This window comes from Pituophis catenifer, unplaced genomic scaffold, assembly GCF_029215685.1.
Source record: "Pituophis catenifer annectens isolate HBS135680 unplaced genomic scaffold, rPitCat1.0.hap2 SCAF_2, whole genome shotgun sequence".
In the NCBI taxonomy this organism is placed as follows: domain Eukaryota; kingdom Metazoa; phylum Chordata; class Lepidosauria; order Squamata; family Colubridae; genus Pituophis; species Pituophis catenifer.
This window is the reverse complement of record NW_027256882.1, coordinates 122,992,966-123,007,794: the sequence shown is the minus strand read 5'-3', so window position 1 is coordinate 123,007,794 and position 14,829 is coordinate 122,992,966. Positions and strand designations below refer to the sequence as shown.

General features: G+C 38.1%; 1 protein-coding gene across 5 annotated transcripts in view; it reads left to right on the top strand.

Moving 5' to 3' along the window:
* Nucleotides 1-11,895, top strand: part of BRD4 (bromodomain containing 4) — a 110,295-nt gene extending 98,400 nt beyond the window's left edge. For all 5 annotated transcript variants that reach the window (XM_070937424.1, XM_070937427.1, XM_070937429.1 and 2 more), the window contains 6 exons: nt 518-630; nt 820-976; nt 1,132-1,259; nt 3,760-3,971; nt 9,293-9,521; nt 10,479-11,895. In XM_070937424.1, the coding sequence (XP_070793525.1) occupies nt 518-630; nt 820-976; nt 1,132-1,259; nt 3,760-3,971; nt 9,293-9,521; nt 10,479-10,547 (908 nt within the window). In that variant the 3' untranslated portion in view covers nt 10,548-11,895. The remainder of the gene's footprint in view (nt 1-517; nt 631-819; nt 977-1,131; nt 1,260-3,759; nt 3,972-9,292; nt 9,522-10,478) is intronic.
* Nucleotides 11,896-14,829: the final 2,934 nt, after the last annotated feature.

Below are 14,829 nucleotides of genomic sequence, written 5' to 3'. Positions count from 1 at the left end.
TGGCTGCAGTAATCTTCGCACATAAATTGTGATTCCTAGAATGGTATATTCCACCAGCTTAGCCCACCCCTGACTTTCCCAGTTTCTTTTGCTGTACCCCCAGCCTCTACTGTCTGTTGTCAGCTTGCTCTCACTCTCCCCGACTCCTGCCCAGTCAGCTGCCTGGAACACTAGAATTTTAGTCCAGGCCTACCACAAAATAGCCCTGTTTTTATTCCATGCGTGAATATTTTTGATGGAATTTGTACTATTCAAAAGTGACTATAACCTTTTTGACCTTGCATTCTATTATAGTCCCTTCTATACCACTCTTCTTCAAATAACTGTAAAACTGACATTTCCTCATTTACAATTCTGCAAATGAAAATTTAATGAGCGTAAATAGGTGTTTAAATGAGCAAATCTCAGATAACTCAAAAGCTTTTTTTTCCTCCAAGTTGTCAGCTGAATATCATAAGTGCATTTTCCAAAGTTTTTTTTATTATTTTCTGAAAACATTGGTGCTGACTTATTCCAGGCCACTTGAGAGAAGCACCTTCCCCTCTCATGATGCATTCCCCTCAGATGCCACCGTTCCAGGGGTTGCCGCACCAGTCTCCACCACAATCAAATGTTCAGCCAAAAAAGCAGGTAAAGGCATCTTATAAACAAAAGTTTATTCAGATGTTTGTTTCTGTAAACATTTTTCCAGCATCCATTAGAAAGCAGATTCCTTCAAGAACTTTTATTATTGGTGGGGAGGCTCAGACAATACAGGGAAAGCCATGAAAAGACATTATTATTACGATGGTCTTTTGTTTGTCTGTCTTTCTTTGCCAGGAACTGAGAGCAGCATCCGTAGTTCAGTCGCAGCCTATGGGCAAAGAGGAGAAGATGCAATCCCCAGTCATTCGAAATGAGACCTTTAGCCCTGCCTTGCGACAAGATCCTATCAAACACCCAGAGAGCATCAAGCCACCTGTACATATCCAACAACGTGAGTGATTTATCGCTTTGTCTAGAAACCCCATGTGTTTTGTTGTGATTTAGTTTACATTCAGGGGGACAGCCCAATTTAGTTCATTTTCAGGGTGTTTTTTGAATGATGCTGACTAGATAGAAAGAGTGTTAAAGTTGTAATTCTTATTTCAGGAACAGAGATGAAGACAGTGGACAGTGGACGGCCTGTTATAAGACCTTCAGAACAAAATGCACCACCAGGAGTCCAGGACAAAGAGAGACAGAAGCAAGAACCAAAAACACCAGTAGCACCTAAAAAGGTAACTTAATTATATATTGTTTTCCTCAATAGGAAAAAAGCAGAAATGGTTGATAAGATTTGCCCACTTTGTGTTATAATGAACCCTCATAGTAGCTTTAATATTTCTAAATTTCTAGTGTGGCTTTAGAACTCTAATGATCAATATTAAATCTTTAATTAAACTATGATAATCTGTATCCTAACAAGAATATTATATGTAAGTATTTATACAGAAATATTAGCAATAGCAATAACACTTAGATTTATATAGCGCTTCATAGTGCTTTACAACCCTCTCTTAAGTGGTTTACACAGTCAGCACATTTCCCCCAACAATCTGGGTCCTCATTTTACCAACCCATGTTATTTTTAATTTCCCTGAGTTATAGGTTAGACTTACTATTTATCTACCTATTGATTAACTGCAGTCAGTTGGGTGTAGAACAGTACACAATAGTAGCAGTAGTTGGTTTTCTTTTCATTGACCATTCTTTTCATTGACCTTTCATTCATTATGCATTGCTTAAAGTACAATTTTATTTTTTATTTTTTTAAATAATTTTTATTAAACAGTTTGTCTTTAAAAACAACACAAAAAACAATCACACATATATAAAAACAAAACATGTCAAAACGTAACATATTGAACATTACATAACATTAATGGTAATTTTACAGCATTTCATATCAATTTACATGCTTTGCTTTTGTAGTTCTCTATTCTATCATTTCTATTTACTACTCAATAGTAGAATAATCGCATTACTCCAATATATATATATACATATATACATATACATATATATATACATACACACACACACACACATTATAATATTCATTTGTTCTTATCTACACATTTATATTCGTTTATATTTACCTCTATTTAATGTTGTTCAGTTACTTTAAGTTTCATCAATATTAAGTTAAACATTTCTTGTTCTGATTTCTATTTTTGAGCCAACTGTACATTTTATTCCATATTTCATAATAGTCCAAATAGGTGGTGAAATCTAAAATTTGTTACTACCAGTTCTGTGGGCATGGCTTGGTGGGGGGGGTGTAATGTGGCTGGGTGGGCATGGCCAATTTTTTTTTTAACTTTTAAAGCCATTTTTTCTACAATCTCTTCGGCGAAGAGGTTGTAAAAAAATGCTTTCAAAAGGCTCTGACGATCCCAGTTGAGTTGCCTGATAGGCAGAGGGTTTTTAAAAAACCCTCTGCCGATCAGGCAACTCAGCTGGGATCGTCAGAGCTTGGATCGTCAGGCATTTAAAAGAAAAAAACTTTTTTTCTTTTAAATGGCTCTAACGATCCAAGCTGAGTTGCCTGATCGGTAGAGGGTTTTTAAAAAACCCTCTGCTGATCAGGCAACTCATCTTGGATTGTCAGAGGCATTTAAAAGAAAAAAAGCCTCTGATGATTGCACAGCTCAGCTGGGCATGGGGTAGGGGCAGGGATTTTTGCTACCGGTTCTCCGAACCACCTGCCTCCGGGTGGATCAAGTGATCCGGTCCGAACCGGGAGCATTTCACCCCGGTCCGAATCCTCTCTCTCTTTCAACTCCATAGTCATTTTATCCATCTCTGAGCATTCTAGAATTTTCCTTATTACAGTATAATAACAGTATATTTTTTTGTTTCCAATTTTTTGCGAATGTGATTTTTGCTGCAGTAAGTATGTGCAATATAATGTATTGAAGGTTTTTATTCATTTTCAGGTCCAGTATTCCTAATAAAAACAATTCAGGTTTCATATCTATTTTTTGCTTTGTAATTTCTTCTAACCATTTTTGAATTTTTCACCAATACTTCCTTGTGATGGAGCATGTCCACCACATTCTATGATAGAATGTTCCGGATTTATAATTACATCTCCAACAATTAGGTGATAAGTTGGGATACATCTTGGCCAATCTCGCTGGTAGCAAATGCCACCTGTAAAACATTTTATAGAGGTTTTTTTTGTAGGTAACTGCTGTTGTGAGTTTGTAGTTCCTTTCTCATAGTTTGTCCCACTGTTCTAATTCTATGCTGTGGCTGAAATTTCAGCTTAAAGTACAGTTTTATAATACTTACATTAATTCCAAGATATATTTGAGGGTCAGCAAAAAAATATTTGCTTCAATTTGACTTTTATCTTTTGTTTTCTAAATACTGTCTCAAAAATCGCCAAGCTTGATTTTAATGCCACACAATTTTTGATGCAAAAGACATCCAGAACAATACACTGGCATTCAAGCTCCTTTGTTGTGTGCCTTAGAAATGGGTATTTGTAATCAGTTGGTTCCAGCTGAGGTTAGATTGGAGGGGTTTTGTCTGTAAATTACCAGCTAAATTTCCAAGGAGATTGTCAGTCATTGAAAAAGCACCTTTGAGACTTCCAGCTAAATTATTTTTAACTCTTGCTTGAAGGCAAGGGAACATTCTGGTTTTTCATATGCACCAATTACACCATGTTACAGTTTAATTACACCAGTATCAGTTTAATTACTGATCCCGCACTTTTTTCCTCCACAGGATTTGAAAATAAAAAATATGGGATCTTGGGCAAGCTTAGTGCAGAAACATCCCACTACACCATCTTCAACAGTAAAATCCAGCAGTGACAGCTTTGAGCACTTCAAGAGGGCCGCCCGGGAAAAGGAAGAGCGTGAGAAAGCCTTGAAAGCTCAAGCTGAACAAGCAGAGAAGGAAAAGGAGAGACAAAGGCGGGAACAGGAAAGAATGAGGTGAGAAACATAATTAGTTGAGATAGGTATGTGCATGTTTATTTTCTTCCATTGTGTTTATATGAGAGAGAAAGTACTTTATGTTATCCTTAAAGTCTCTGCAAGCACATGTTATGGGAGGAGAGCATTTGGGAAGATTTCAAGATTAATTCTGAGCCTTCCCTCTAGAAAACTCTAATAAACAAAGAAAACTTTGTTGTGACAACAGCAAAATAGTTTTGGCCGGCAGGGTGCTGCAGGAGGCATCCATCCGGTCTGCCGTCCATCCCGTCTTCCCCCCACAACCTGGCCCAGCCCACGGAGGACAACTACAATGCCGATCCGGCCCTCAAAGAAATCCAATTTGACATATCTTTGATATAGAGGCTGTGGTATTTCCAGCCTCGAAAGAGCTATTGGTGTGCTCCCTCCTCAAGAGGCTCTCCTTGAACTCAATGGTCTCTGATAACTATTGACCAACTTCCAACTTTCTCTTTGAAGGTGGCTGTTCCATAGCTGATGAGAACTCTGGATACAGACCTGTTTCAGTCAGGTTTCAGACTGTAATTTAGTACTGACACTCTTTTGATCATGCTTATTCTGATGGAGCAGGGATGGCAATGGTGGATCCATTCTTGTGCTCCTTGATGTTTTGGTGGCTCTTGATGCCGTCAACCATGGTGCCTTGCAACTGGCTTTGTGGGTTTGAGGATTGAGTTATCTTCTTTCTCGGCCTGGTTCCAGTCAGTGTTGGATGATGGGGAGAGATCATTCCCTAAACTCCTCATTTATGGTTTGTTGCAGGCTAATATTTGCAGGCTATTTCTCTCCCCTTTTTAACATCTACATGAAACCACTGGGTGAAGACATCTGCCAGTTTGTGGTTCATGATCATCATATCTTTATAATTATATCTTTTGATGCCAGGCTAAGTAAGTGAGGCTATTGAGGTTCTGTCCCCGTGCCTGAAGGTAGTGCAGCTCGTGCCATGGTCACAGCTTAACATCTTAATGCGCTGTAAATAGAGCTACCCTTGAAAATCACCCAAAAGCTTCAGCTGGTCCAGAACAGCAATGTAGGCAGTGATGAGCATACCTTGGTGCATGCTCATGTAATACCTCAACTTTGCAAGCAGTACTGCTTGCCAGTTTGTTTCCTGATGTGATTCAAAATGCTGGTTACCATGTATAACACCTTACATGACATCAGGTCTGGTTACTGGTCATACCATCTGCCCAGCTGTTCTGATATGGCAGGATTCCTTTGATTAAACAATACTAACTGGTTGGCTGAATTCTTGAAAAACACCTTATTTGTAGCAGTACCTGCCCTCTGGAATGGGAATTCCCTCTGAGATTCAAAAACCACCGCACCCCACACCCCGCCCCCGGTATTTATTTATTTTTTTGAACAATTTTTTTTTAATTTTTTTAAAACATATAAACATACAAAAATCTTTTCAGAACGAGCCATTGATCCCGTCATAAGTAGGTACAATTACTAATTCCACTTTAAAAAAAGCTTTTCCCGAATCCCCGCTAATTACCATTTTAAAAAATTCCTAACTTATATAATTTTACAGAAATCAATTACCTTCTATTATTACACCACAAATCTTAGTTTTCAAATAACACAACTTAATTTTCTCTAACATTATTGCCATAAATTCTATCTGAAAGAAGAAAAAATTCTTAAAACCCATTACACTAATCTTAAAATCCTTAATTCAGTATCATTTCAATTTATTTTCCTTTTAACATGGATGGATATATCTTAAAGACATAAATCAACACAATATTTACGCAGTATTTTAACTGTTAACATTTATCATCTTCATTTTACTATTTATCTCAGTTTACCCTTCTAATCACAACATAATCATTTCATTATTAATATCAATTCCAGGATGGTCATCTTTATTTCTAAAAGTTTATCCCAGTATATAATCTTCCTCTTAATCATCCTCTTTTGGCTGTTAATCACAGCATATTCTTCTTAGGTTTTACTGTTATTCCCAGTATAATAATCATTTTTGCTGTCAATCCCAGCATAATTATTTTTATCTTTACTGTTATTCCCAGTATAATCATCTTGTTTTGCTGTCAAACCCAGCATAATTTTCTTTATATTTTAATGTTCTACCCAGTATAATTCTCTATGTTTTGTTGTCTATCCCAGCATAATCATCTTAGTTTGCTGCTTATCCCAGCTTAATCACCCTTTTTTTTTATTTTACCATCCATCATTACATTACTTGTTAATATTCAATGTTATCATTATCATCTTTATAACAATTTAACATTGAAGCTTAGTTCTTACTCCAAACCCTTCCTTATATAAATTAGTAAATTTCTGTTAATATATTCTATTCCTCTCATATTCTTACTTTTTTCTTTTTTTCAGTTTTTTACATATTATATCAAATTCTTCTCATATTCATATTCATTAATCTATAAAAACCTCCTTTTTATTGTCCATCTATACATTGCTTTATTTTTAATCACATTGTTTCTATCTTCTTTTTTCCAGCTGTGTGTATATCATTCCTCATTTCCTTGTTTGTAACATATATTCCATTTCAGTTTCAATGTTCACAATTTAATTCCCCATATATCAATTTAGTTCTTTTTCTTACTTCTATTTCAAACAAATCACATCAATTTTCTTCTTTTGTTCCTGCGCCATTTAACTTCTTTTATTCCTGTGCCAATTAGTCCAATCATAAGAGTTCCATCATACTTTCCCTTTTTTTCAACAAAGTCAAATCATCTGCAGACAAAAAAAACAGCTCCATCTCCAAAATCCCATAGTTGTTATCTGAAGTATTCACAATGTTCCCAAACAAGGAGCCAGTTACAATGTTTCTTTTTAGATCAGAAGGTGTCCCTCTACAATCCACAATTTCCTTTAGTCATGCAAATCGCCATTTTGTTTCAATTATATAACACTCCAGCCCAATTCCCTCCTTCTTCTGTGTTTTAAAAGTAATAATTCTTCTTTATCTTCTTTTCTTTAAAAGTCTAATTCAAATTTTAAAGTTGTTCAATTTTGAACCAAGTGTCAATGTTTATTTTTCAAATTTAGTCTATTCAAATATCAATTTTCAATCGGGTCTTTTTCTTTTCTTTTAAAAATTTCATCTTAAAATTTTCTATGCCCCTTAGCTCCACAGCTGCTGATTTAAAGCTAGGGGGTCTTATAAAATAAAAAGCCATTACTCCAAAAGTTGTTTCAAGCCTGGGTTGGTTGTCACTCACCTGGCTTCAAAAGGCATCGCTCTTTTCCGCTTTCCTCCTGCACATCACTTGCCCGGTTTGTCCCAGCTTCGTGGCAGCCACCATGGCTGCTGCCGACTCGCAGAGAGTTCCCTCCGACCTCCAAGGAACTTGCCTGTTCCTCTGGTCGTCCGAGGCGTCTCTCTTCCATCCCCGTCCCTGCAGGACGGTTCCAGTCCAAAGACCCATCGGCGCCGGTTCAGCAGCCGGGGTTTCCGTGGGGCTCATCAGAGCCCGCTATTTCCCCGACTGTCTCGCCGCCACATCAAACCGGAAGTCTCCAGTTTGACGTCGCGGTCTGTTCCGTCGGTTCACTTGACTGAAGTTCTTCTTTTTCTTTGTTCCTATCAGGGTTTGCTTCCTCTGCCATCTTTGTTCCTTTTGCTTTATGTTGTCATTGTGATTTTTGGGCTGGGTTTTTTTTTTTAAATGTTTTTACCCAGAGTAGTTGGGAGTCAGGCATCATATAAATTAAATTTAACACATGTGAAAGTTTGGAACAGAATTTGTTCTTTCCTTGATATTCGACAGGGACTATAGCTAATAGCTTTTGAAGTTTGGTGATAAAAATTAAAGGCATAACTGGCAGAAGACAGTGCAGAAAGGAGGAATCAAGGGAAACTATTGATCTCAAGGACTACAATACTTCTTTTCTTACTAAATTAATTTTAAAAACATTGCCAGTTACATTAAAAACTAAAACAGTACTTTAATGTAAACATCTCTCTGCTGGAGTTTTAAAGAAGCCTGAAGACCTAGCTTTTCATTAGAGCTTTGATGAGGGTGACTCTAGACCTCCTTTTAACCTAGATTGTTTTTATTTTGGTTGCTTTGCTTTATTTCCCCCCCCCCCATTTGTTTCCTGGCGTCTTTACCCTTCTATTGTTTTTTGTTGTTTTTATTGTCTTGTTTTTTATGTTTTAATTTAAACCATTTGTAAAATACCAGAATCTCTGGGAGTCAGGTTGCATATGAATTTAATTTTAAAAAATAATCTCAAAATATTCTGGCGATGACCTCATCCTTTTTGAAAACAATATGTTATTCAAAGACAGTGCAGTCAGACAACATAAGCATTTGTATTTACTACTGGTTAAATCATTGGCAATTGGTACTTTCCCCTTATTTTTTTCTTCATTTCACTTTTCTGCTGACCCTCCATGCCTTATTTCTTTTCAGTGCCATATGGGAAATTTCATACAAGTAAACCTCACTTAATGACTGCCTCAGCAGTTATAGTGATGATGAAAAAGTAATTTTGCCACCTAAATACCAACATTTATGGCCTTCATGGCATCATTTTCAGTCCTATTGTTCAGCATTACAGTCAGTTAGTACACGTTGCACTGTTAATGAAGAGATTGCCTAAACAATCAATTTCTTCCTGAGCTGCTATAACTTTCCCCAAAAATGCTAATTGCAAGTTAACAAGCTCAGCTCTCTCACCTTAATTAGTTGGCTCCCAGCTGCTGCTTGTAACAGACAAGACTTTAACTAGGTTCACATCTTCAACTTTTGTTTATCTCCTACACTGTTCAATGAGCAGCTAGGCATACAACTAGTGGCAGGGTATTCCCTTCTATGTGTATGCCCCATGGTATGCCTGCTTCCCTTCTTATAATCCATTAATTCTCTTCTCGCGAATTATCTCAATGCCAGGGTTTGGAGGAATAGGAAAAAGGGGCTTGGAGATTTCCCCTTTTACACGGCTTCATCATGAGTCAGGTTTTGGAAATGTTCCCACTGTTTGGGCTCACCCAGCAATTTGGGACCATGTCCTGTCACTATAAAGCAAAGGAAAGCTGAAATAAAATCATAAGCATAGTTGCGGACACAAGTATTCCATCTAGCAACCAGGTTGTCAATCTCAATTGTGAAAGCTAAATGAAATCTACCTGTATTGCAGGCTACAGTTCCTGCCAATGTGTTCAAGGTGTCTCTGGGATGTCGGGTCTTCCAGTACCTTCCAATCAATATCCTGTGGCTAGGTGGGATTTCTAGTTTCCCTAATGCTGTGAAACGGAGGCCAGATCATCATTTCTGCTGTTATTCCTGATCCATGAACAGGAGTCGTGAAGAAGAAGAGGCTCTGGAGCAGGCACGTCGAGTTCACGAGGAAGCCCGAAGGCGTCAAGAGCAGCAGCCCCAGCATCATCCCCAGGCTCAGCAGCAGGTGTCAGCAGCAGCCTCTGCTCCCCCGTCACAGAGCTCTCAGCCACAGGCTTCGCAGTCCATGCTGGATCAACAGAGAGAGGAACTCAGAAAACAAGAACAGGAACGAAGGCGCAGAGAGGCAGTAAGTGAAGGAGAATGGCGCCCTCTGGGCTTTGAAAAGGTTCACAGTTCCCTTAGCGAGAGAGGCTGTGCTTGGCAATTTAGTTTCGAAGTAGTTTTCAAAGTGCCAGAAATGCCAGCCTTTGTCCAAGTGTGACGCTAGTCTCCAGTAAATATACCTCAATCCTACAAAGCTGAATGGCACTTAACTTTTCAGTAAAAAATATTATTGGAATAGTGCAGGAAAACAAAATACATGTGCCATCATCCTTAATATAAATTAGGCAAATGTAAGTAAAATGAGTACCTAGATCCTTTTGAAGAAAGATCTCAATGTTTATTTGGAGATTAGAACAGTATTGGATTTTATTGAATTTAGGAAGAAATAATCATTGTGAAGCAGGACCAGTAATACTGAGGGAATCAGAATACTTGCACATTGTTACCTTTTTTACCTCTCTGATTTTTCATCTCCAGATATCTACCTTTTCTTTTTTTTCTTTCCTTGTTTCTTATTTTTATTTCAACTACTTACTTTCCATGAAAAACTCATGCTATAAATACATATATACCTTCCACACATATACTTTGAAGTTTATCTGTTCTTTCTCCCAAAATATTGACCTTCCTCCCCTCCCTTTTTCTTTTAACTCAGTCTCACACATCTGGACCATCAGTCCTCTGTTGTAATCACTCTAGTTACTTGCCTTTACCTTCTTTTTCTTTTTTCACCCCTTCACGGGCATTTCTTAGTGTATAATGTTTTGTATTGTTGGGCTTTTTTTTAATAAGTCAGGGATATAATTTCTGATAAGTGAATATGGCTTCCTCTTGGCCGTTGCTAATGTTGATCTGCATGATCAGCTTTTATAGATGAGAGTTCTGGATCAGGTAGTTGCTATTACTGCTCCAATTTATTGAGATAATTTTTTTCTGTGAACCGAGATGACTGCTGCATTCTTTTTCTCTTTCCCTTTAGATGGCATCTACTATTGACATGAATTTCCAGAGTGATTTGTTGGCAATATTTGAAGAGAATCTTTTCTAATAGCACCTGGTTTTCTTCGCCTGAACTCCTTAATTTCCCAGCAAATTTTTGACTCTCCATAGTGTTGTTGGCAGCTGGGAGGAGAGCATTCCTGCAGCCTTTCTGCATGTGTGACGGTTGTGGCCTCAGAAGGATCAGCAGAGTCTGCCTTATGATTTGACTTAATTTCCACCCCTACCCCATCCCCCAACCTCACTGAAGAAAGCGAGACCAAGATGAGTCAACTCTGTACTAGGTTTGCATCAGTGGACATGCAGTTGCTGGGAAGGGTGCCCCCTATCACTTGATATTCTCTATGCCAAACCTACTTGCAGTATATCCAGAACTTGATGCTGTTTACCCTTTTTCTATTCAAAAGCATTCTGAATTCCAGAATGTCTTTGACGCTACCGTGCTGTATGCTGGCAGCACCAGACACTCTGCATTGAGAGGCTGTGTACAGAAAGACCCTGCCTGGGCTTTAGCAGGGAAGACACACAAGCTGTTTTGGGTCCTTTCATCACTGGCTTTGCCTTTAACTAAACTTCCCACAAGCCTTTAGCTGGGAGCCATTCTCTGTAAGTGTTTGCTTGTGAAAAAGGGAATAATTTAGTGGAGGTGTCAAGTAAGTGTAACTGGCCATTTGAGTGAGGTTTTTGTTTTAGCATTGTGTGGATGACAGGAATCTGAGCTAGACTACCAACCAAAGTCAGTTTCTTTCAATCTGTTTCTTTTCCTCCAGATACATTGGCACTGCTCAACTCTTTGAGTAGGTATTCTTGTCTCTTCATTACAGAATGGAGTGGAGTGGGGAAAACTTAACACCAGGGGAAGCTCCCACCCTGTCAATAGTGTTTGACTGTGGCTGTATTGTATAGTGAATATAGTTGGCATATATTTGTTTGAGTTTTATGGTGAGCTCACCATACTCTGTAAAGACACTGCTTCTATTTTGCTCAGTTCCAGACTTTTAGTCTATATTTTTAACTGTAATACCAGAAAACTACATTTTGGGTTTAAATGTCATGGAGTCTGTTAAAATTAGTTTTTATACACAACAGAGCAGCTCCGGGGAGGGAGGTGGGAATGGATTTGGATTGGCAGGAAGGAAGACCTGTTCCTGTTGTCTTCCATTAAGTCCTTTCACATTTTAGCAGTAATCATTTTCTCAGCACTTTTAGCATATTCTTTTCATTTTACTCTTTCAAATGTTCCACGTTTATGTGCCATAAATACCCACTATACAGTACAATACTGGTGTGTCAGTATTGGCCAATCTCTGGAGTAATTAATTGGTTTTACTTTAATACGGTGAATATGCATTTGGTCTGTACTGATCATGGAATAAACTCATCTCTTTTTTTTTAAAGTTGGTGTCGAACTGACATTTCTTTTAAATCTTGCTTATGGTAAAATGGCTTAAGTGAGAAAGGCTGTAAGGAGACTTGTTCTATTCATCTGTCTTGCTCTAGCAGGCAGGGAAATCTCCAGCCAATTCATACAATTTTCATCTTATCACCAAGCTAGCTAATATTTACCCTGGGAGCAGTACTAGTGGAGCAACAGCGTTCTGTAGAAATGGTAGGAAGATGAACACCAAATATCAAGCAGTTAAGTGTTTTCTCAGCATGGCTGGTTTCACACTGTAGCATCAAGCCAAAAGTAGGAGAACAGCACACTGATTGTTTTCAATCTTGTTCCTGTTTGGGGCGAATCTCAACATGCAACATAATTTCCAGCAATAAAATTTAGCCCAGCTTCCTGTGTTGTGCTAAATTAGGAGCGCTTGAGCTATTGTAGTTGACCCTGTGAGGATCCAGAGAAAGATATAGTACTTCATTTTTCTGCACTGTTGGTCAAAATTAGTATTCCAATATGAATTGCTGGACATGGATTTTCTAGTTCAGAGCTTGCAAATTGCCATTCTGTTGCTACTTCTTTTGAAAAAACATGACTGCTTGCTTCAAAACTTCAGTTGGACTAAGTAGTGGGTTTGGACTGTGAATTAAAGTTATTCAGAGTGCTTATTCTGATCAAGAATGGTCTGGCTGGCTGCAGTAGAGAAGGCAACTGTTCTTTGGGCAGCTCCACCAACTTTATACTTGCACCCTCAGCCAAAGACATCTCTGTTTTTCCTGATGACAGAACTTCTTGTCCTGCCAACGTCTCAACTCTTCATTTTCATCATATTGGCCTACTGATTTCAACAGCTACACCATCTGCCCAATTTAATTATAACTAATCTAATGTGGAGAGAAACTGACGTTAAGAGAGCAGAGATCCCAGATGGAGTATAAGAAGGTAGCTATTTCTGTTCGTCAACTTCCAGGTCCCTAGACCTGGAAAAAAACCCTGAATTGTCCCTCCTGAAATGATTAAGAAAGCATTTATGGTCTCCAAATAGTATTGCCCTTAAATTTGCGATTTGCTTCAACATCATTCTCAGGTCTTTTTGTAGGAGTTGAATAATGGGACCTGCTATACAACACCAAGATCAAGTGATAGGTCATTTGTTGCCTATTTTCAATCTAACTTGGCCTTGACTTTTCAATGTGCAGTTAAATTTCCATGCCTTTAAGCAGTTGGAAGTGCACGGTCACACATATTAATATAGGTAACTCAGGTTAGTAGCAATGTACAGAAGAAATGAGACTGGGTCTAGAGGCAATTGTTTCTTTGACAGTCTTGGAAACACCTAGTTCTCACGCTGAATTTTTACCTAAAGGTGCCTTTTAACTCTACAACATTAGAAGATCTCTGCCTTTCTCCATCAAGTATTAGATTGTTGAAAGAGATAAATGGAAAGGTTTAGAAGAGGCAATATTACCCCACAGACAGCTTTTTCTGAAGGCTTCTTGCTGAAAAAGATGTGCAATTAGGTATAGACCAGGCTTTCTGTTATAAGAAGTTGACTGTGCTTTCCTTCTTTCAGGGAGTCTTGCCAGTCTTGAGAAGGCCATGAAATGTTGTGCTTTGTCTCCAAGCAGTAATTTTGTGTCTGGACTGGCTTAGGCTCATGGCCAGTAACCACCTCTAACATTAAAATGCAGTTGAGTGGTCTGAAAATCTGGATTCCCGAGGACCACACTTGGGCCTCAGATTACCTCTCGTACAGAACACTTAAATGTTCTGTTTCTGGACCAACATAAAGGTAGTTACCATATGCTGGATTGTATATGACACTAGTTTCCTCCCTTGATCTGCTTATATGAGGTGTTAACACTTCAGAATCGGTGAAATATTAGATCACCAGCTCACACAATTTCTTTGTGAAGGCTTAATGATTGGGTTAGCCCTTATAGTCTTCTACTTAACCCCAGGAATTGTCAGGAAAGGGGACTTCTATCTCTGGCAATGGGTCAGACTTGAATGAAAATAAGTCCCTTGCATCCCCTTCTTGTCCCTGTATTACTACACATGTCTTTTTACCATGAGCTAATTAACTAGCCTTAATCTTCTCTTAGCTCTTGTTTAGATCCTTGAGGAAGTAGGAATGTTGGTTTTCCTCTGAACATGTTCTGATTCTTTCATTTTCATTGCCAGTCATGTCTCACAGTATTTCTTGGCCTTCCATCTATCCATCCCCTCTCCCCAGTCACCTCTTTTACAAAGCACTTTGGATGAACATCTCCCTCCTTTAATTTTATGCTCAGGGTTTTTGGGGTACTTTTAAGTGCACATCCGCTGTGAAGGTTGATCACATATGAGCTCACTGCAATTGTACATAACAAAACTGCACCACACTGACAAAAACGAAAACATAACAAAGTGGAGATGCTGGAACTTCTATCAAGAAAGCACCCTCTGTTGTAAAAAATTTAAAATAAATAATTTATATGTATGCAATGAACAACACACCGTTCCCTGTATCTAGTCAATAGCGAGATTAGTTGTTTTTTATTTTAATGTTTAACCCTCTTTTTGCATTGAACATTTGCCAAACCTTTTCTTGTCTGTAGTTGAGAGTTTCAAAACCGTGATAGCAGTTTTTTTTTAGCTTGGTGGCTTTCTCCGTTGTCTTGTTCTTCCTCACTTTCCTCTTTTGATCATTTCTGTGTTTTGCAAACTTTTTGAAATGTTTACAGGCCTTCACTTATTTACTTTAACTTTTTTTTAAAAAAAACTGTACTTGGTCTTTGATTTGTATACATTTCTACATGATGAACATAGATAGTATCATTAAATTGGAGACATTTTTTTCTGCCAAAGGGTTGCTCTTCTTTTTCTTTCTTCTTTTTTGGCTATATGTGTGATTGATTTTTGTTTTTATAAAACGTTTTGAGTATGGTTATCATTCAGACTG